This window comes from Lactuca sativa, chromosome 2 (genome assembly GCF_002870075.4).
Source record: "Lactuca sativa cultivar Salinas chromosome 2, Lsat_Salinas_v11, whole genome shotgun sequence".
Taxonomy (NCBI): Eukaryota; Viridiplantae; Streptophyta; class Magnoliopsida; order Asterales; family Asteraceae; genus Lactuca; species Lactuca sativa.
In genome coordinates this window covers 8,915,391-8,928,402 of record NC_056624.2, presented here as the reverse complement: position 1 = coordinate 8,928,402, position 13,012 = coordinate 8,915,391, and the positions used below count along the sequence as shown (strand labels likewise).

Sequence of the window (13,012 nt, the reverse complement as noted above, 5' to 3'; positions counted from 1 at the left end):
AAAGTATAATTTTTATGACCTATTAGGGCTAAATTAAATTGGTTGTGACCCATTAAGGCCCAAAATATTATGTTTCGTGTATATGGGTCCATTTAGGGCCCATTAGAGAGTTCTGGATTCAAGATGGATAAATTGGAAGCTTATTAGTCCATTAGGCCCAATAAGGAAATCCTAGTCCAAAATAGACTTAAACCGGGATTTCAAAGGTTTCTAATTCTTTGTTGACCATTTGTAGTGCTAGAATGAAGTATTTGATGAAGTTTTGTTGTTATAGAATAAGCATCATGCATGCTTTCATATTATTGATTCATAGTTGATATAAGTGTTATAATTACAATTCCTAGTTGTGACACCCTAAGGGTGTGTATTGGGGTAAGTTCATTAGATATTACCGAGACGGGTATATGTGGGTTGGTTAAGATATCAATGCAATGCTTGGTTCAAATTATATGCATGGTTCTTTTTGGGTTATAGCCTTTGAATTGGATTAAGAGTATGACCGTTTATCCTATTCTCGGGTCGTGTGCGGCCATAATTTCGTAAGGTTTTTCATTGGTAGCAGTTTTTATGTGAAAGGAATTATGAGTGGTAAAAGATTATGGATTTGTTGCGCTCGGTTAGCGTTGTTTGGGTTCCTGCAAGGCGATGGAATGAGGTTGAGTATCTTTAGGCCCACGTGGTGTCGATCGTGAGTTTCCAGACATAGGCTGTGGGCATAGTGATCATGATTGTTGATTTCTTCTGCTTGTAGTACTTTCGGTGTTGACGCATTAATGGAAGTCGGGAGGCTCACGAATCAGTTGGTTTGAATAAATTGAATAGTTAAGGGTGGTTGGGAGTATCAGTCCTGCATCAGAAAGTCTCTATCGAGTGTTTGTATTATAAGTCCCATTTGTTCGCAAGCTGTTATTAGGGGTTTGGTTATCAAGGTTGGGTATCAGTTATGAAGTTTTGAATCATGAAGTTCTTTTTGGATGTCTCGAGTGATTTGCCAGGTGGGGGTACACCTGAGTTGATAAGGGTTGGAGGCAAATGTGAAAATTCTTGGATTTCTCATCTTTGCTCGTAGGAGGAGTGGTTAGAAATGGCGTGACAGGGATTCAAGGGTTTATTAAAGGTTTATGGTACATCTTATGGATTTGGAATTGATGTAAATCGGCGATTGATGTGTGTTTGAGCTATTTTTCCGCATTTTTGGTAGTGATCATACTCAAGGCAAGGAGTGGATTCAATGAATGGATGAATGTCAGTCCTAGATTATGGGTTCTAAAATTTAGAGTTGATGGGTTCTCGGTCTCAGGAAGCATATTGATAGAATTGATTCGGTGTTTGCATCCATGATAGTCCGTTATTTGTGTGGTTTTCTCTGGAAACTCGGTCATGTAGTTAGGGAGAGAAAGAAAATTGTTACGTTTGAGCTTTTCAAGTTATTGGGTTGCTTGTTGGCAGTTGGGGGATTCCGAGTGGTCTCTCGAGTTTTATTTAGAAGATGCCTTGATTTCGAAATGGTTAAAGGGAGTTTATAGAATATGTTGGTGTTGTTTTAGAAATCGTAACCAAGACAAAATTCGAGGACAAAATCTAATTTAAGTGGGGGAAATTTGTAACATCTTGTTTCTTACCATTTTGGGTCGTGGGCCGGAAGTCAATTGTGTAATGCTTTGGGCCTTATGGAGTCAAAGTTTAGTCCTTGTGGAAGGAGGTAATGTTAGTTAAGAGATTTTACCCTTGAATTGTGTTTTGGACCGAAGGGTAGAAAGGGAAAAGTCATAGGTCGGGTTCTTGCATGAAATATGGATTTTCATTCGATAAGTTTTTAATCCAAGATATTTAGATAATATTGTAGATCTCTTCAATACCTTTGTGTGGATATAAAGAACATCAAAAATGGAGTTGGAACGAATAAGTTATGGTCGTTTGAAGTTAGGGCGATTTTTGGGTCAATAGCGTATGTTGGACATAAATTGAGTACGGTGGGTGTACTGAGTATGCCTGAGTACAATGGGCGTAATTTGAGTAAGCGGGGCATACACGATCAGTGCCCAAACCCTATTTTTGTGGTTTGAGCCCTATTTAAGCTCCTTAACTTCCCAAAACCCACTCCATTTTCAACATTCACCTCTCTAACACCCTCTCTTGAAACCATAACCCTAGATTGAGCCTTGAGAGCAAAAAGAAGGTGTTTTTAAGTGCTTTGGAGTGTTCTTGGTGCAACTTGGAGAAGAAGGAACTCATGGAAAAAGTGTTGGTTGCATTAGAGATTGTAGATCCAGACTTTGTTCACCTTGATCTTTCTTTTAGAGGTATAAAGTTTGAATCTTGATGATGATATTGTTAGATCTAGCTAGTTTTGAGTGTTATGAGCTTTTGGTCACTTTAAATGCATAAAGTTTAGATCTTGAAAGTTATGACCTTGTTATGAATAAAGTTGGAAACTTTATCCATCCAAACATCATTTTGAGTCAGATTTGAAGATTAGAGACTTGGGCTTAATGGATTAAGTTGAAAAGATGCACTTTTTTGGGTCCCTTTGAGACATAAAGACTAGATCTTGTTTGTTTGGACTATTCTAATGGATGAAGTTGGAAATTTTATCCATTATGGAGCTATTATGAACCATAAAAGTATGATCTTGAGTGTTTATGTAACCCGTGCATGTGTTAGATGGTCTTAATGGGTTAAAAACATAGGGTTTTGGACATTAATTACTTAATGGACATGCAAGACCATAAAGTTGGAAACTTTATGGTCAGGAACATCATTTTGGGCTTGGATCTGGAATACATGCCTAAGTGCTTAAGGATTAAGCTCTTAATGAGTTGGGTTGGCAGCTAGCTGCGTACGCTGGGTGTACACGGTGTACTTTATATGTACATAGTCAACATGCTCGTGCCTGGTCAACCAACACGTACGTTGGGCTTATTCAGCTGGATTGAGTCAGTTGACTTTTTGGAATTTTGACTTTACCTAATTTTGACCAAGTTTAACCAAGGGGTATTTTGGGTTTTGTTTGAGAATTGGTCATTTGGATGGATAGTTGATGGTTAGAGATGAGATTCGGAGTTGGGACCTCATCAACTATTGATTAGATCGAGAGGTGAGTTTTCCTCAATGTACTTGCGGGTCGAAGGCACCAAGGCCGACCCATTGGGTTATATATCATGTTATGTGATAGTATGTTATCGTGCTGTAGTGATATGTTTGATTGGTATCCTGGTATATAGGATGATGCTATGCTTAGTGATCTGTAGATCTGCTTGATTGTCTGTTGACTGATTATATGTTAATCTGTTATATGTACACATAGTGTATTGACATTCCAACCTAGGGTATTCCATCCCAAGGAGGATTGGATCTGGAGGTTGATTGAGCCTGGGGTATTCCAACCCGATGGTTGATTGGACCCAACATGTTTTTATATATGTTATTTGTTATGTTTATGTGGTGGTATTTTTGGGTAACTTACTAATATTCGTGCTTACAATTTTGGTTTATGGTTTCAGGTACTTCAGAGGACTGTGGCAAGGCGAATGTGTGATCGTACACGTCCTGATTTTATGTCGTTGATCTTGGGAGAAACTGATTTTTAAATAATGTTTGGAAACAATGCTCTTGTAAACACTTTTATTAGTGAATGGGTTATTTTGAAAAGCTTTTAATTGGTTGAAATTTTTGGGACGTTTCAAAACTAGCTAGATCTAACAAATGCATCATAAAGATTGAAGCTTTATACCTCTAGAAGAAAGATCAAGGTGAGCAAAGTCTGGATCTACAAGTTCCAATCTAACAAACACTTCTCTAATGAGCTCCTTCTTCTCCAAGATGCACCACGAACACTCTAAAGCACTTAAAAACACCTTCTGTTTGCTCACAAGGCTTAAACTAAGGTTAGGGTTTCAAGGGAGGGTATTGGAGAGGTGGAGGCTGAGAATGGAATGTGTTTATGGAAGTTAGGGAGCTTAAATAGGGCTCAAACCATGAAAATAGGGTTTGGATACTGATCATGTACGCCCAATGTACTTCCCCGTACTCCCAGCGTACATGGCTTAACCCAAAATCGTCCTAACTTCTAACGGGCATAACTTCTTCGTTTTAACTCTGATTTCGACGATCCTTATATCCACGGAAAGGTAATGAGAATCTCTACAACCCTATCAACTCTCCTTTTCCGTAAAACTTTCCAAACATAAATATGAAATTCATAAAAGGCCCGAACTATCACTTTACGGTTATACCATTGGGCTCCAAAGCACCAACCTAACAGTAACATCCAAAAATTTAAGCCAAATTTTAAACTTTTTCATCCATTAAAAACCAAATAGTATTATACAAATTGTTTTCAAAATATTATTCATCAGAGTGTCCCATAAACAAAATCATAAAGATGCGGAGCGGTACAGTCACACCTTTGCCTTGCCACGATCTTCTGATGTACCTGAAACAATAAACTGAAACTGTAAGCCCGAGAGCTTAGTCAGTTACCCCCAAAATACCAATACTACACCGATAATACCATATCAATAACAGATAACAACAACATGTATACTGGACCTCCAGCCTGACTGGACCGCCTTGCAAGGCCTACAGTCTATCTGGATCTATCCTGAGCCTTCGGTATGACTAGACCGTCATGCAGGGCCCACAGTCTATCTGGACCGCTCGTCGGGTATGTTGGCCTTCAGCACAAAGCAGGACCGACTCAACCCAACCATCAAACAAATAACCATGTGCACATAAATAACATATACTAGCATATATATATATATATATATATATATATATATATGTGTGTGTGTGTGTGTGTGTGTGTGTGTGTGTGTATCGGATATAACTATCTCACGGATCATCTATCATAGCAATAACTTATAACCAGAATACCGACCTAACCAGGTCACTAACATACCAATTCTAACGGATCATAAAGCATAACAACATCCTGTCTATCCTGATACCGATCTAACAGATCATAACCACATACAACATACTATAATTAGAATAACAACCTAAAGGGCCGACCTTGGTGCCTTAGACCCTATTGACATAGTGAGGATAATTCACCTCGCTAGTAACTCAGAATAATACTGTCCACACCTCCAGATATAGCTTCCACCACCTCGCCTATACCCATAAGTGGTCCACTCAATAATTACTTAAATTACCAAAATGCTCTTTAAAGGCATAAGACACTTCCTAGTCAAAGTCAAAGTCAGTGGTCAATGGTCAACAGTCCATGTTGACCTATTTGCTGAGTGCAAATTTACCTTCATCGAGTCCCTACAGATTCAAGAGTTACTTGACTCAACTCGCCGAGTCAATACACGGCCCAATGCTTGGAAACCCAAACTGACTCGTTGAGTCATCTCCTAGACTCGCCGAGTCCACGCGGGATCAATTTGGTCAAAAACCCTACTCGACTCATCGAGTCATCTCCCAGACTCACCGAGTCTATACGAATACTCCCATGATCAAGCGATTCTGAACTATTCCTCCGTTCCAAACAGTAGATCTAGGTCCCTAGAGTGCATTAGCAACGTAAAGTTGCTACTTTTACATATTTGCGTGCCTTAAAATCCGAATCCAAGCTTGAAATGAAGCTTTACTCATAAGGAAGGGTTCTTTCATGACAATACTCGAAACTTTATGAACTTAGGACCCAAGGGAGGTTCAAATCTGAAGTTTCAACTTCAGATCTAGCTCCCACACAATAATCCCTTCATAAATAAGCTAAAGAAACCCTAAACTTTACACAAGAGAGATTATAGGAGGAAAGAGATCAAGGTAATCAGCTGGTTACCTCCAAAATGTGCCCAAACTGAAGTAGACTCTGGATCCACATAAATTTCCTTGATGCTAGCCTCTTGATCTATAAATTTCCTTCACTAAATCACTTTCCAAAGCTCCAAAACACTCATAAGGCTCACACACACACGAAAATTAGGGTTTCTGGCTCTCAAGGGGGGGATAAAAGACAGTGGGAGGCGCTAATGGTCCAATATATAGGGTGCTAAACCCTGGAATTTAGGGTTTTCCCTGCCAACTCCTACTCGTCGAGTCCCTTTCCCGACTCGCCGAGTTAAATCATTAAATGACGTGTCCCATCCCGCTGCTACTCGACGAGTCATAGCATCATCTCGTCGAGTAGGCCTTAAAACATGAAGTCTAAATTGAATAATAATGATACCCGACAGTTGGGACATTACACTAACTCTAGGATCACCTAATCTACGTTACCCACATCCAAAGGGGTCTAAATATCTCTTTCCCCAAGGCTCGAAGCCTTATGATAACTGATCTTCGGGCCACGACCCCAAATTATGAAACGATTCGAAACAGGGTGTTACACTCAAAGTGTGGTGCTTAGATGATGTCTACTTGGATTTTATGTTAAATAATACTTTTTCTTAGATTAAAATAAAAATGAAAATTAATCATAACCCATATGTTGAACAACACCTCCACTGTTATTTACTCCCTTGTTAACGACCACCATCTCTTTTCTGTAACATGCACCTTCCTACCACTATCTTCGTTGTATCCACCTAAGTCTATTTGAGTATCTACGTGACTTATCCCTTGTAGAGAGAACAATGGGGAAGAGTAATTTGTCTATTTTAGAAATCGTCAATATCATCTGCATTTTAGGGACTAGAAACACATATGAATCACTACAATACATATTTCTTCACTTCAAATTGAAATTTGAGATCATATTGCAAAGAGATTCAGTTTGGATGAGTACTCCCGTCAAAGAAATTTCTTTTGGAAAAAGCTACCACATATGGTTTTCATAGGTTTCTTTTAACTACCTACATACATTTCTTAATTTATTACTGAATATTGATTTTGATCTACTTTGTGTTTTACGAGCTCTAGATATGTGTGATGATTTGATTCTTTATGTTTTCAATGATTTACAATTTTACAATTTCCCTTTTCATGTTTCAATCCGACATCAATATTTATACTCCTCCAATCCTTCTAAACTAAGAAAAAACTCTAAGTATATTGTTAAGGAACTTATGTACTCATAAAGCTTATCTAAGTACAAGACACCATGGTAATTGAGATTTGAGACTTTAGCATTGTACAACACTGTAAGTTCCCTTGCCTTCTTGAACAATCCATTCATCTTCTTGGAAGACGTGACATGCCTATTAGTTGAGCTCTCTATCTTCTTGATTGGATCTTTCCACTCATAATTTTTGTAGTCACTGTTTATCCAATATGTTGTTGGTAGCTATGATCTGAACAAAGATGCACAAAAACATATATTGATGGCTGATATGATAGAGATATATACAAATATCAAGTGTGAGTTGTAACAAAGCCGAATGATTGAGTGAAACGTAGAAACTTTGATTGAGATTCAGAGAGAAAAGAGACGCTAGTTTGGCCTTTGATGATATGAGTTGGATTTTACCCTTTTTTTTTTTTTTTTTTTTTTTTCTTATCAAAACCACCATATATCAATAGAATAGGCTATTATAAGTTATTATCATTTTTTAACATGTAAATATAAAATTTATGTCTTTAAGCTACCAAAAGAAACATATAAAAGTCTTTTAAACCAAAATCTAAAATTAATGGAGCTAAAATGACATTATCCATAAATTGTAAATTGGTTCGGACTTGTTTTTGAGAGATCCAGTTTTTCAAGCTTTTGATAGTTAAATCGGGCCGGGTTTACTTACAATTTACAAAGACAATCCAGTTGGGTGTCCAACAAGCTGGGCCCAATAACTTCATGCGAAGGTTTCTTGAAAATTGAATCTGTTACTGGTGTCGATTGTCGACTGCCTAGCCATTCTTCGTCCTCTCCGTTCTTCTCTCGTCCGTGGACCTTCAGCTTACGCCGTCGCAACGGTGGAGCAACCTGAGTCGCTTTATATCTCCGGCTTCATCAATATCTTTCCTTTCTCCTTACTTCTGTTTGTACATTGTGCTGCTCAGGTTCAGTTTCGATCCCTCCGTGGCTTACTTTCTTCCCATATTTTGTATAATTTTGTTGTTGCTGGTGGTGTTGTAGTTTTTTGTTAAGATTTTTCGTAACATGTTGCTCCCTAGGTTCGATTATGAATAGTGTTTGTGGTGAAGCTTTATATTGTAAAGAACCAAAATTAGGTTTAGAATTCGAAAATTTGAAATCTTTTCCCGTATGAAATCTGCAATCCGGTGTGATTATTTAGTTTTTATCCAACATTTTTATGTTAGTTAGGGTGATGCTACTCAGGATGAGTTTGATTTTAGTAAAGGAGTCGGGGAATGTTTGGTAGCATGGATTTTGAGGTTTTAGAACTCCAATTTTGTACCAAGTATTATATGCATATATTAGTCATGGAGTCTCCAAAACCTGTTAACAAAAACTTAATGAACATGAAGAGTTAGCTTTAATTCTTTATCATGTTGATTCAATTGAGCAACTGTTATCACAATTCACAACTAATCGGAAGGGAAGACAAGTGAAAGTAGTCAAATTTGAGAAAACTACATCTGTATTCTACAAAAAGATGCTTGTAGGTTCATTAACTTTGTCATCATTTTACTTTTTATCTTCCCCTTCAGATTAACAAAAGACCTAATGGAGGCAGTGGTGATTGATGCTGGTTCTAAGCTTTTGAAAGCAGGTGTTGCAATTCCAGATCAAGCTCCTTCCATGGTACACATTTTATGTTTTACATTTATGGTATTTGTTGTATTTGGCAATCAATCTTAGCATATGTTTAAGAGGGATATGGATTTAAACTTGTTTCAGATTATTCCAACTCAAATGAAAATCATGAATGAAGATGGATCCATGCCTGATTCTCCATCATTACAAGCCAACAATGTTGATCCAGTTGTTCGAGGTTTTATAAAAGATTGGGATGCTATGGAGGATCTACTTCACCATGTTCTTTACAATGGCTTAGGGTGGGAAATTGGTAATGAAGGACCAATTTTATTTGCTGATCCACTTTTAACTCCCAAGGTTTATTGATTTCTTCAATACATATGTTAAAATCCTTTGATATGCACTTATTTTGTTTGCAAATTCAATCAATTTATGCTCATTTTACAGGCTGTTAGAGAACAATTGGTGCAGTTGATGTTTGAAACATTTAACATCTCAGGCTTTTATGCTTCAGAACAAGCAGTGTTATCACTTTATGCAGTTGGGCGCATTTCAGGGTGCACTGTTGATATTGGTCATGGAAAAATAGGTATTTATTGTATCTTCAAACTGAAAATATAAGCATAGTTTATGGGCTGTTTCCTTTTGACTTAATAAGCTTAACAAATTTAGCACTTAATTTGGATAACTATCTTTTGACTTAATCTAGACAGAATGACTTAATGGGTTACATCAAAGAACCAGGCTTAATGTATTCAGAGACTAATCTCTTACATATTTGCCCTTTTTCCAAAATCATTTTACTAAAGTAAAATATTATTTTAAGTTTTAACAGTATGTTTTTATAATAATATTTAATACGTAAGCTCTTTAAAAATTTAGAAAAACAAAAAAGGTTTTGTTGATAAGTCGATTCAAAAAATATCGTTGACATGCCATTATAAAAGATTCAACTTTTATTTACATAGTTTTCAGCAAACAAAAAATATCGTTGATAATCAAATTTTAAAACTGAAAAAGATCAAAATTAATGCAAAACCTTCTTAGCTCAATGTATTTGGTAAAGCTGAAATTTATCCAATCAATCAGGACGATTCTTAACTATGATGTGGAGTTTAAATTATTATTAATATTATCATTTACTCAGATTCAGACAGTTCATTAAGTCAAAAAAGAATACAATCTTTATGTAGACATCATTTTATCCAGACAAACATCGTCTGGATGATATATTTAAGAAACTATCTTTTTTATGAAGTGATAGTTTTAGTTTGGTGATTTTTTTTTTTTTGTTTCAGATATTGCTCCAGTAATTGAAGGTGCAGTTCAACATGTAGCTTCTAGAAGATTAGAAATTGGAGGGAGTGATTTGACAAATCTGTTTGCACAAGAGCTTGCAAAGTCAAATCCACTGATAAAACTTGATACATCAGAAGTTGAGAAATTGAAAGAACAATATGCATCTTGTGCTGAAGATGATCTTGCTTATGAAAACACACTGCAATCATGCCAAGAAGAACAACATACTTTGCCTGATGGCCAGGTCAGCTTTTCACTTTTCATCCCTTTTTCTGATTGCTAACGAAAAAAAAAAAAAAAAATTAAATTTTACTCCACATTTTGTCAAAAGCTGATAAGTTGGATGACAAATTAAAATCATATAAAAGGACACAATGGACAATTTTACTCTACTTGCAGTATTTTACAAAAAAAAGTAGAATTTTTATTTACACAAATAAAAAAAAGTAAATTACACGAATGGTCCCTATGGCTTAGGGTAATTTGTGCGTTTGGTCCCCAACTTATTTTTTTAACTCGCAAGGTCCCTACTATTTATTTTTGTTATGCGGTTGATCCATGTCTTACCTAAAAAGACTTTAATTTTTCTATTTATTTAAAAAAACAAACCCCAAACCCCACCCCCTCACCTTACCTTATCTACCCCACCATTTTTCCCTATTTAAATAATAGTCTTTGTAGGTAAGACAAGGACCAAGTGTGTAACAAAAACAAATAGTAGGGACCAAATGCGTAACAAAAACAAACATTAGGGACCTTTTGAGTTAAAAAAATAACTTAGGGACCAAACATGCAAATTACCCCAAACCATAGGGACCATTCGTGTAATTTACTCAATAAAAAATGTATATATAGTTTCAAATAAGATTATTTGAGGTTTTTATAAAGTTTACGTTTTTGGTCCCTTTTCCAAGTAAAATGATTATTTTTGGTTTCTCACAAAATTGTGCAACTTTGGTCCTAAAAATATAGTCATTTTACTTTGAAGAGGGACCAAAAACATTTCAAAATTCTAAGGACCAAAATTGTAAGTGAACCTTTTTGGATCAAAATTGAAAAAAAACAGCTATACTCAGGGACCAAAATTGTAACTTACTCGAGTAAGAAAATGTAATTTGTGATCTATATAACTTTCTATGACGATAATCTTCTAGAAGCTTCTAGAAAATTAGAGATTTAAGGTTCAAAAGTATGGGAAAAAACTACGTAAGCCTTAATTATCTAATCACTGTATTTATTTATTTTTTGTGTAATAATATATTTGGGTTTCAGGTGATTTCAATTAAAAGAGAAAGGTTTACAGTAGGAGAAGCATTATTCCAACCATCTATATTGGGCTTAGAAGCCCATGGGCTTGTTGAGCAGCTTGTTCGCATTATTTCAACTGTTTCATCTGAAAATCATCGCCAGCTGTTGGAGAACACTGTTCTCTGTGGTGGAACAGTTTCCATGACAGGTAAATTTAAAAAAAAAAAAAAAAAAAAAACAAATCCTTTTTTCTCTATTTTTTTTTTTTTACCAAGTTACTATTTTTTTTTTAATCTTTTACTGAATTTCATTCGATTGTTGGCTTCTAGGATTTGAAGATAGGTTCCAGAGGGAAGCTAGTCTTTGCTCATCTTCCATTCGTCCTTCTTTAGTAAAGGTATATATCATAATTATAAATTACTTATATTTATATAATCTTCAGTAATACTACATTTCTTTTTAAATTCGTAACTTCAGTTAAATTATTTTTCTTTATTTTATCCACCAAACATATTTTTCCTTATCATAATTACATTTTAAGATTCCATCGTATTGAGTTATCTGTTTTTGTAAAAAAAAAATTAAAATGTTTATTTGACTATTTGAAATAAATATAATATATATATATGTTAAAAAAGTAAATCTTATACCCTCAATTGCAACGATCTTATCCCTAGACCTTAATTACAGTTGACCCTTAAATCTTTGACCATGATAATAACATTTTTATCTTTATCTTTTTTCATTTTTTAATCACCTTGGTTTGAAAGAAATACCTTTTACATGGCCCCACCAAATAGAGTAATACTATTACACCGTCCCACATGCTTCTTCTATTTTCCATTTTTATTAAAAAAAAATAAAAATAAAGAATAGAACCTTCTTATAGAATGAACATTTTTATGTAATATTAAGTTGGCGCTTGAAGTCAAAACTAATCATGTCATATTAAACAAATCCGTATTAATAAAAAGTGTCCTCAGTGTTTGGCAAATTTCAATTATTTAATAAAGTAACATATAAAATGGCCAAAAAGGACTTTCGCATATACATTATACATGATTATATATATATATATTTTTTTTCTTTTTCTTATTCTAATATAATAATTTTTTTTATTGTAGGCCCCAGAATACATGCCAGAGAATTTATCCATGTATTCCGCATGGGTAGGAGGTGCTATACTTGCGAAGGTTGTGTTCCCACAAAATCAACATATAACAAAGGGAGATTATGATGAATCTGGACCCTCCGTTGTCCACCGAAAATGCTTCTAAGGCCATATCAAGGGCTCAGATATTAAGTTTGGCTTCTGTTGTAGGCATTGTATCATGCTCATGAGAATCACCAGATTATTAGTTTATGAATTTGGTCGAAATAGTAAATATGGATATCTGACATTCCTAATTAATGAACCTGATTGTTGTAGTGGAGTTAGGTTTAATTTAATCGCTTTGAGTTTGTTCCCTAATCATGTACTTTTAGATTAACTGTTTTCTTTTTAGCAAGTTCATAAATGGGCAAATAGTCAAAAATTTGAACTGAGCCGGTTTAAATTAAATCTAAATAGAAATTCGACTCGGTCCTAAACTGATTAAAAATGCAACCGATCTATTAATTATAATATGATACTTTTTACTTTAAAGATGGTTGATTTATGTTATAAGTTTTAGTTTATGTAGTTGGTCAAATTTGCAACTTTCAACATTTTTGCCATTGTAAAGTCTAACATTTTTGCATCTTTGGCAGACAAGTCAAGAGATTGAAGTTTCCTCATTTTTTGATCCAACATTTTATGCTTAATGAGATAGGGATAGAGCTTATGATGCATAAAATTAAAATGTTGAATCACAA

At 35.2% G+C, this 13,012-nt stretch overlaps 1 protein-coding gene across 1 annotated transcript; it reads left to right on the top strand.

Moving 5' to 3' along the window:
* Positions 1 to 7,769: 7,769 nt before the first annotated feature.
* LOC111905536 (actin-related protein 7) lies at positions 7,770 to 12,629 on the top strand. The gene is made up of 8 exons (XM_023901222.3): positions 7,770 to 7,950; positions 8,563 to 8,656; positions 8,753 to 8,968; positions 9,059 to 9,200; positions 9,910 to 10,154; positions 11,183 to 11,366; positions 11,488 to 11,555; positions 12,283 to 12,629. Exons 2-8 carry the CDS (start codon positions 8,579 to 8,581, stop codon positions 12,433 to 12,435), a joined length of 1,086 nt encoding a protein of 361 aa, XP_023756990.1. The 5' UTR covers positions 7,770 to 7,950; positions 8,563 to 8,578; the 3' UTR covers positions 12,436 to 12,629.
* Positions 12,630 to 13,012: the final 383 nt, after the last annotated feature.

What these genes read in the sequence shown, in the direction of transcription:
- LOC111905536 (XM_023901222.3), top strand. Translation starts at nt 8,579, where the DNA reads ATGGAGGCAGTGGTGATTGATGCTGGTTCTAAGCTTTTGAAAGCAGGT. An exon ending in CAGATCAAGCTCCTTCCATG is followed by an intron (nt 8,657 to 8,752) that starts GTACACATTTTA and finishes AACTTGTTTCAG; the next exon opens with ATTATTCCAACTCAAATGAA. An exon ending in TGGAACAGTTTCCATGACAG is followed by an intron (nt 11,367 to 11,487) that starts GTAAATTTAAAA and finishes GTTGGCTTCTAG; the next exon opens with GATTTGAAGATAGGTTCCAG.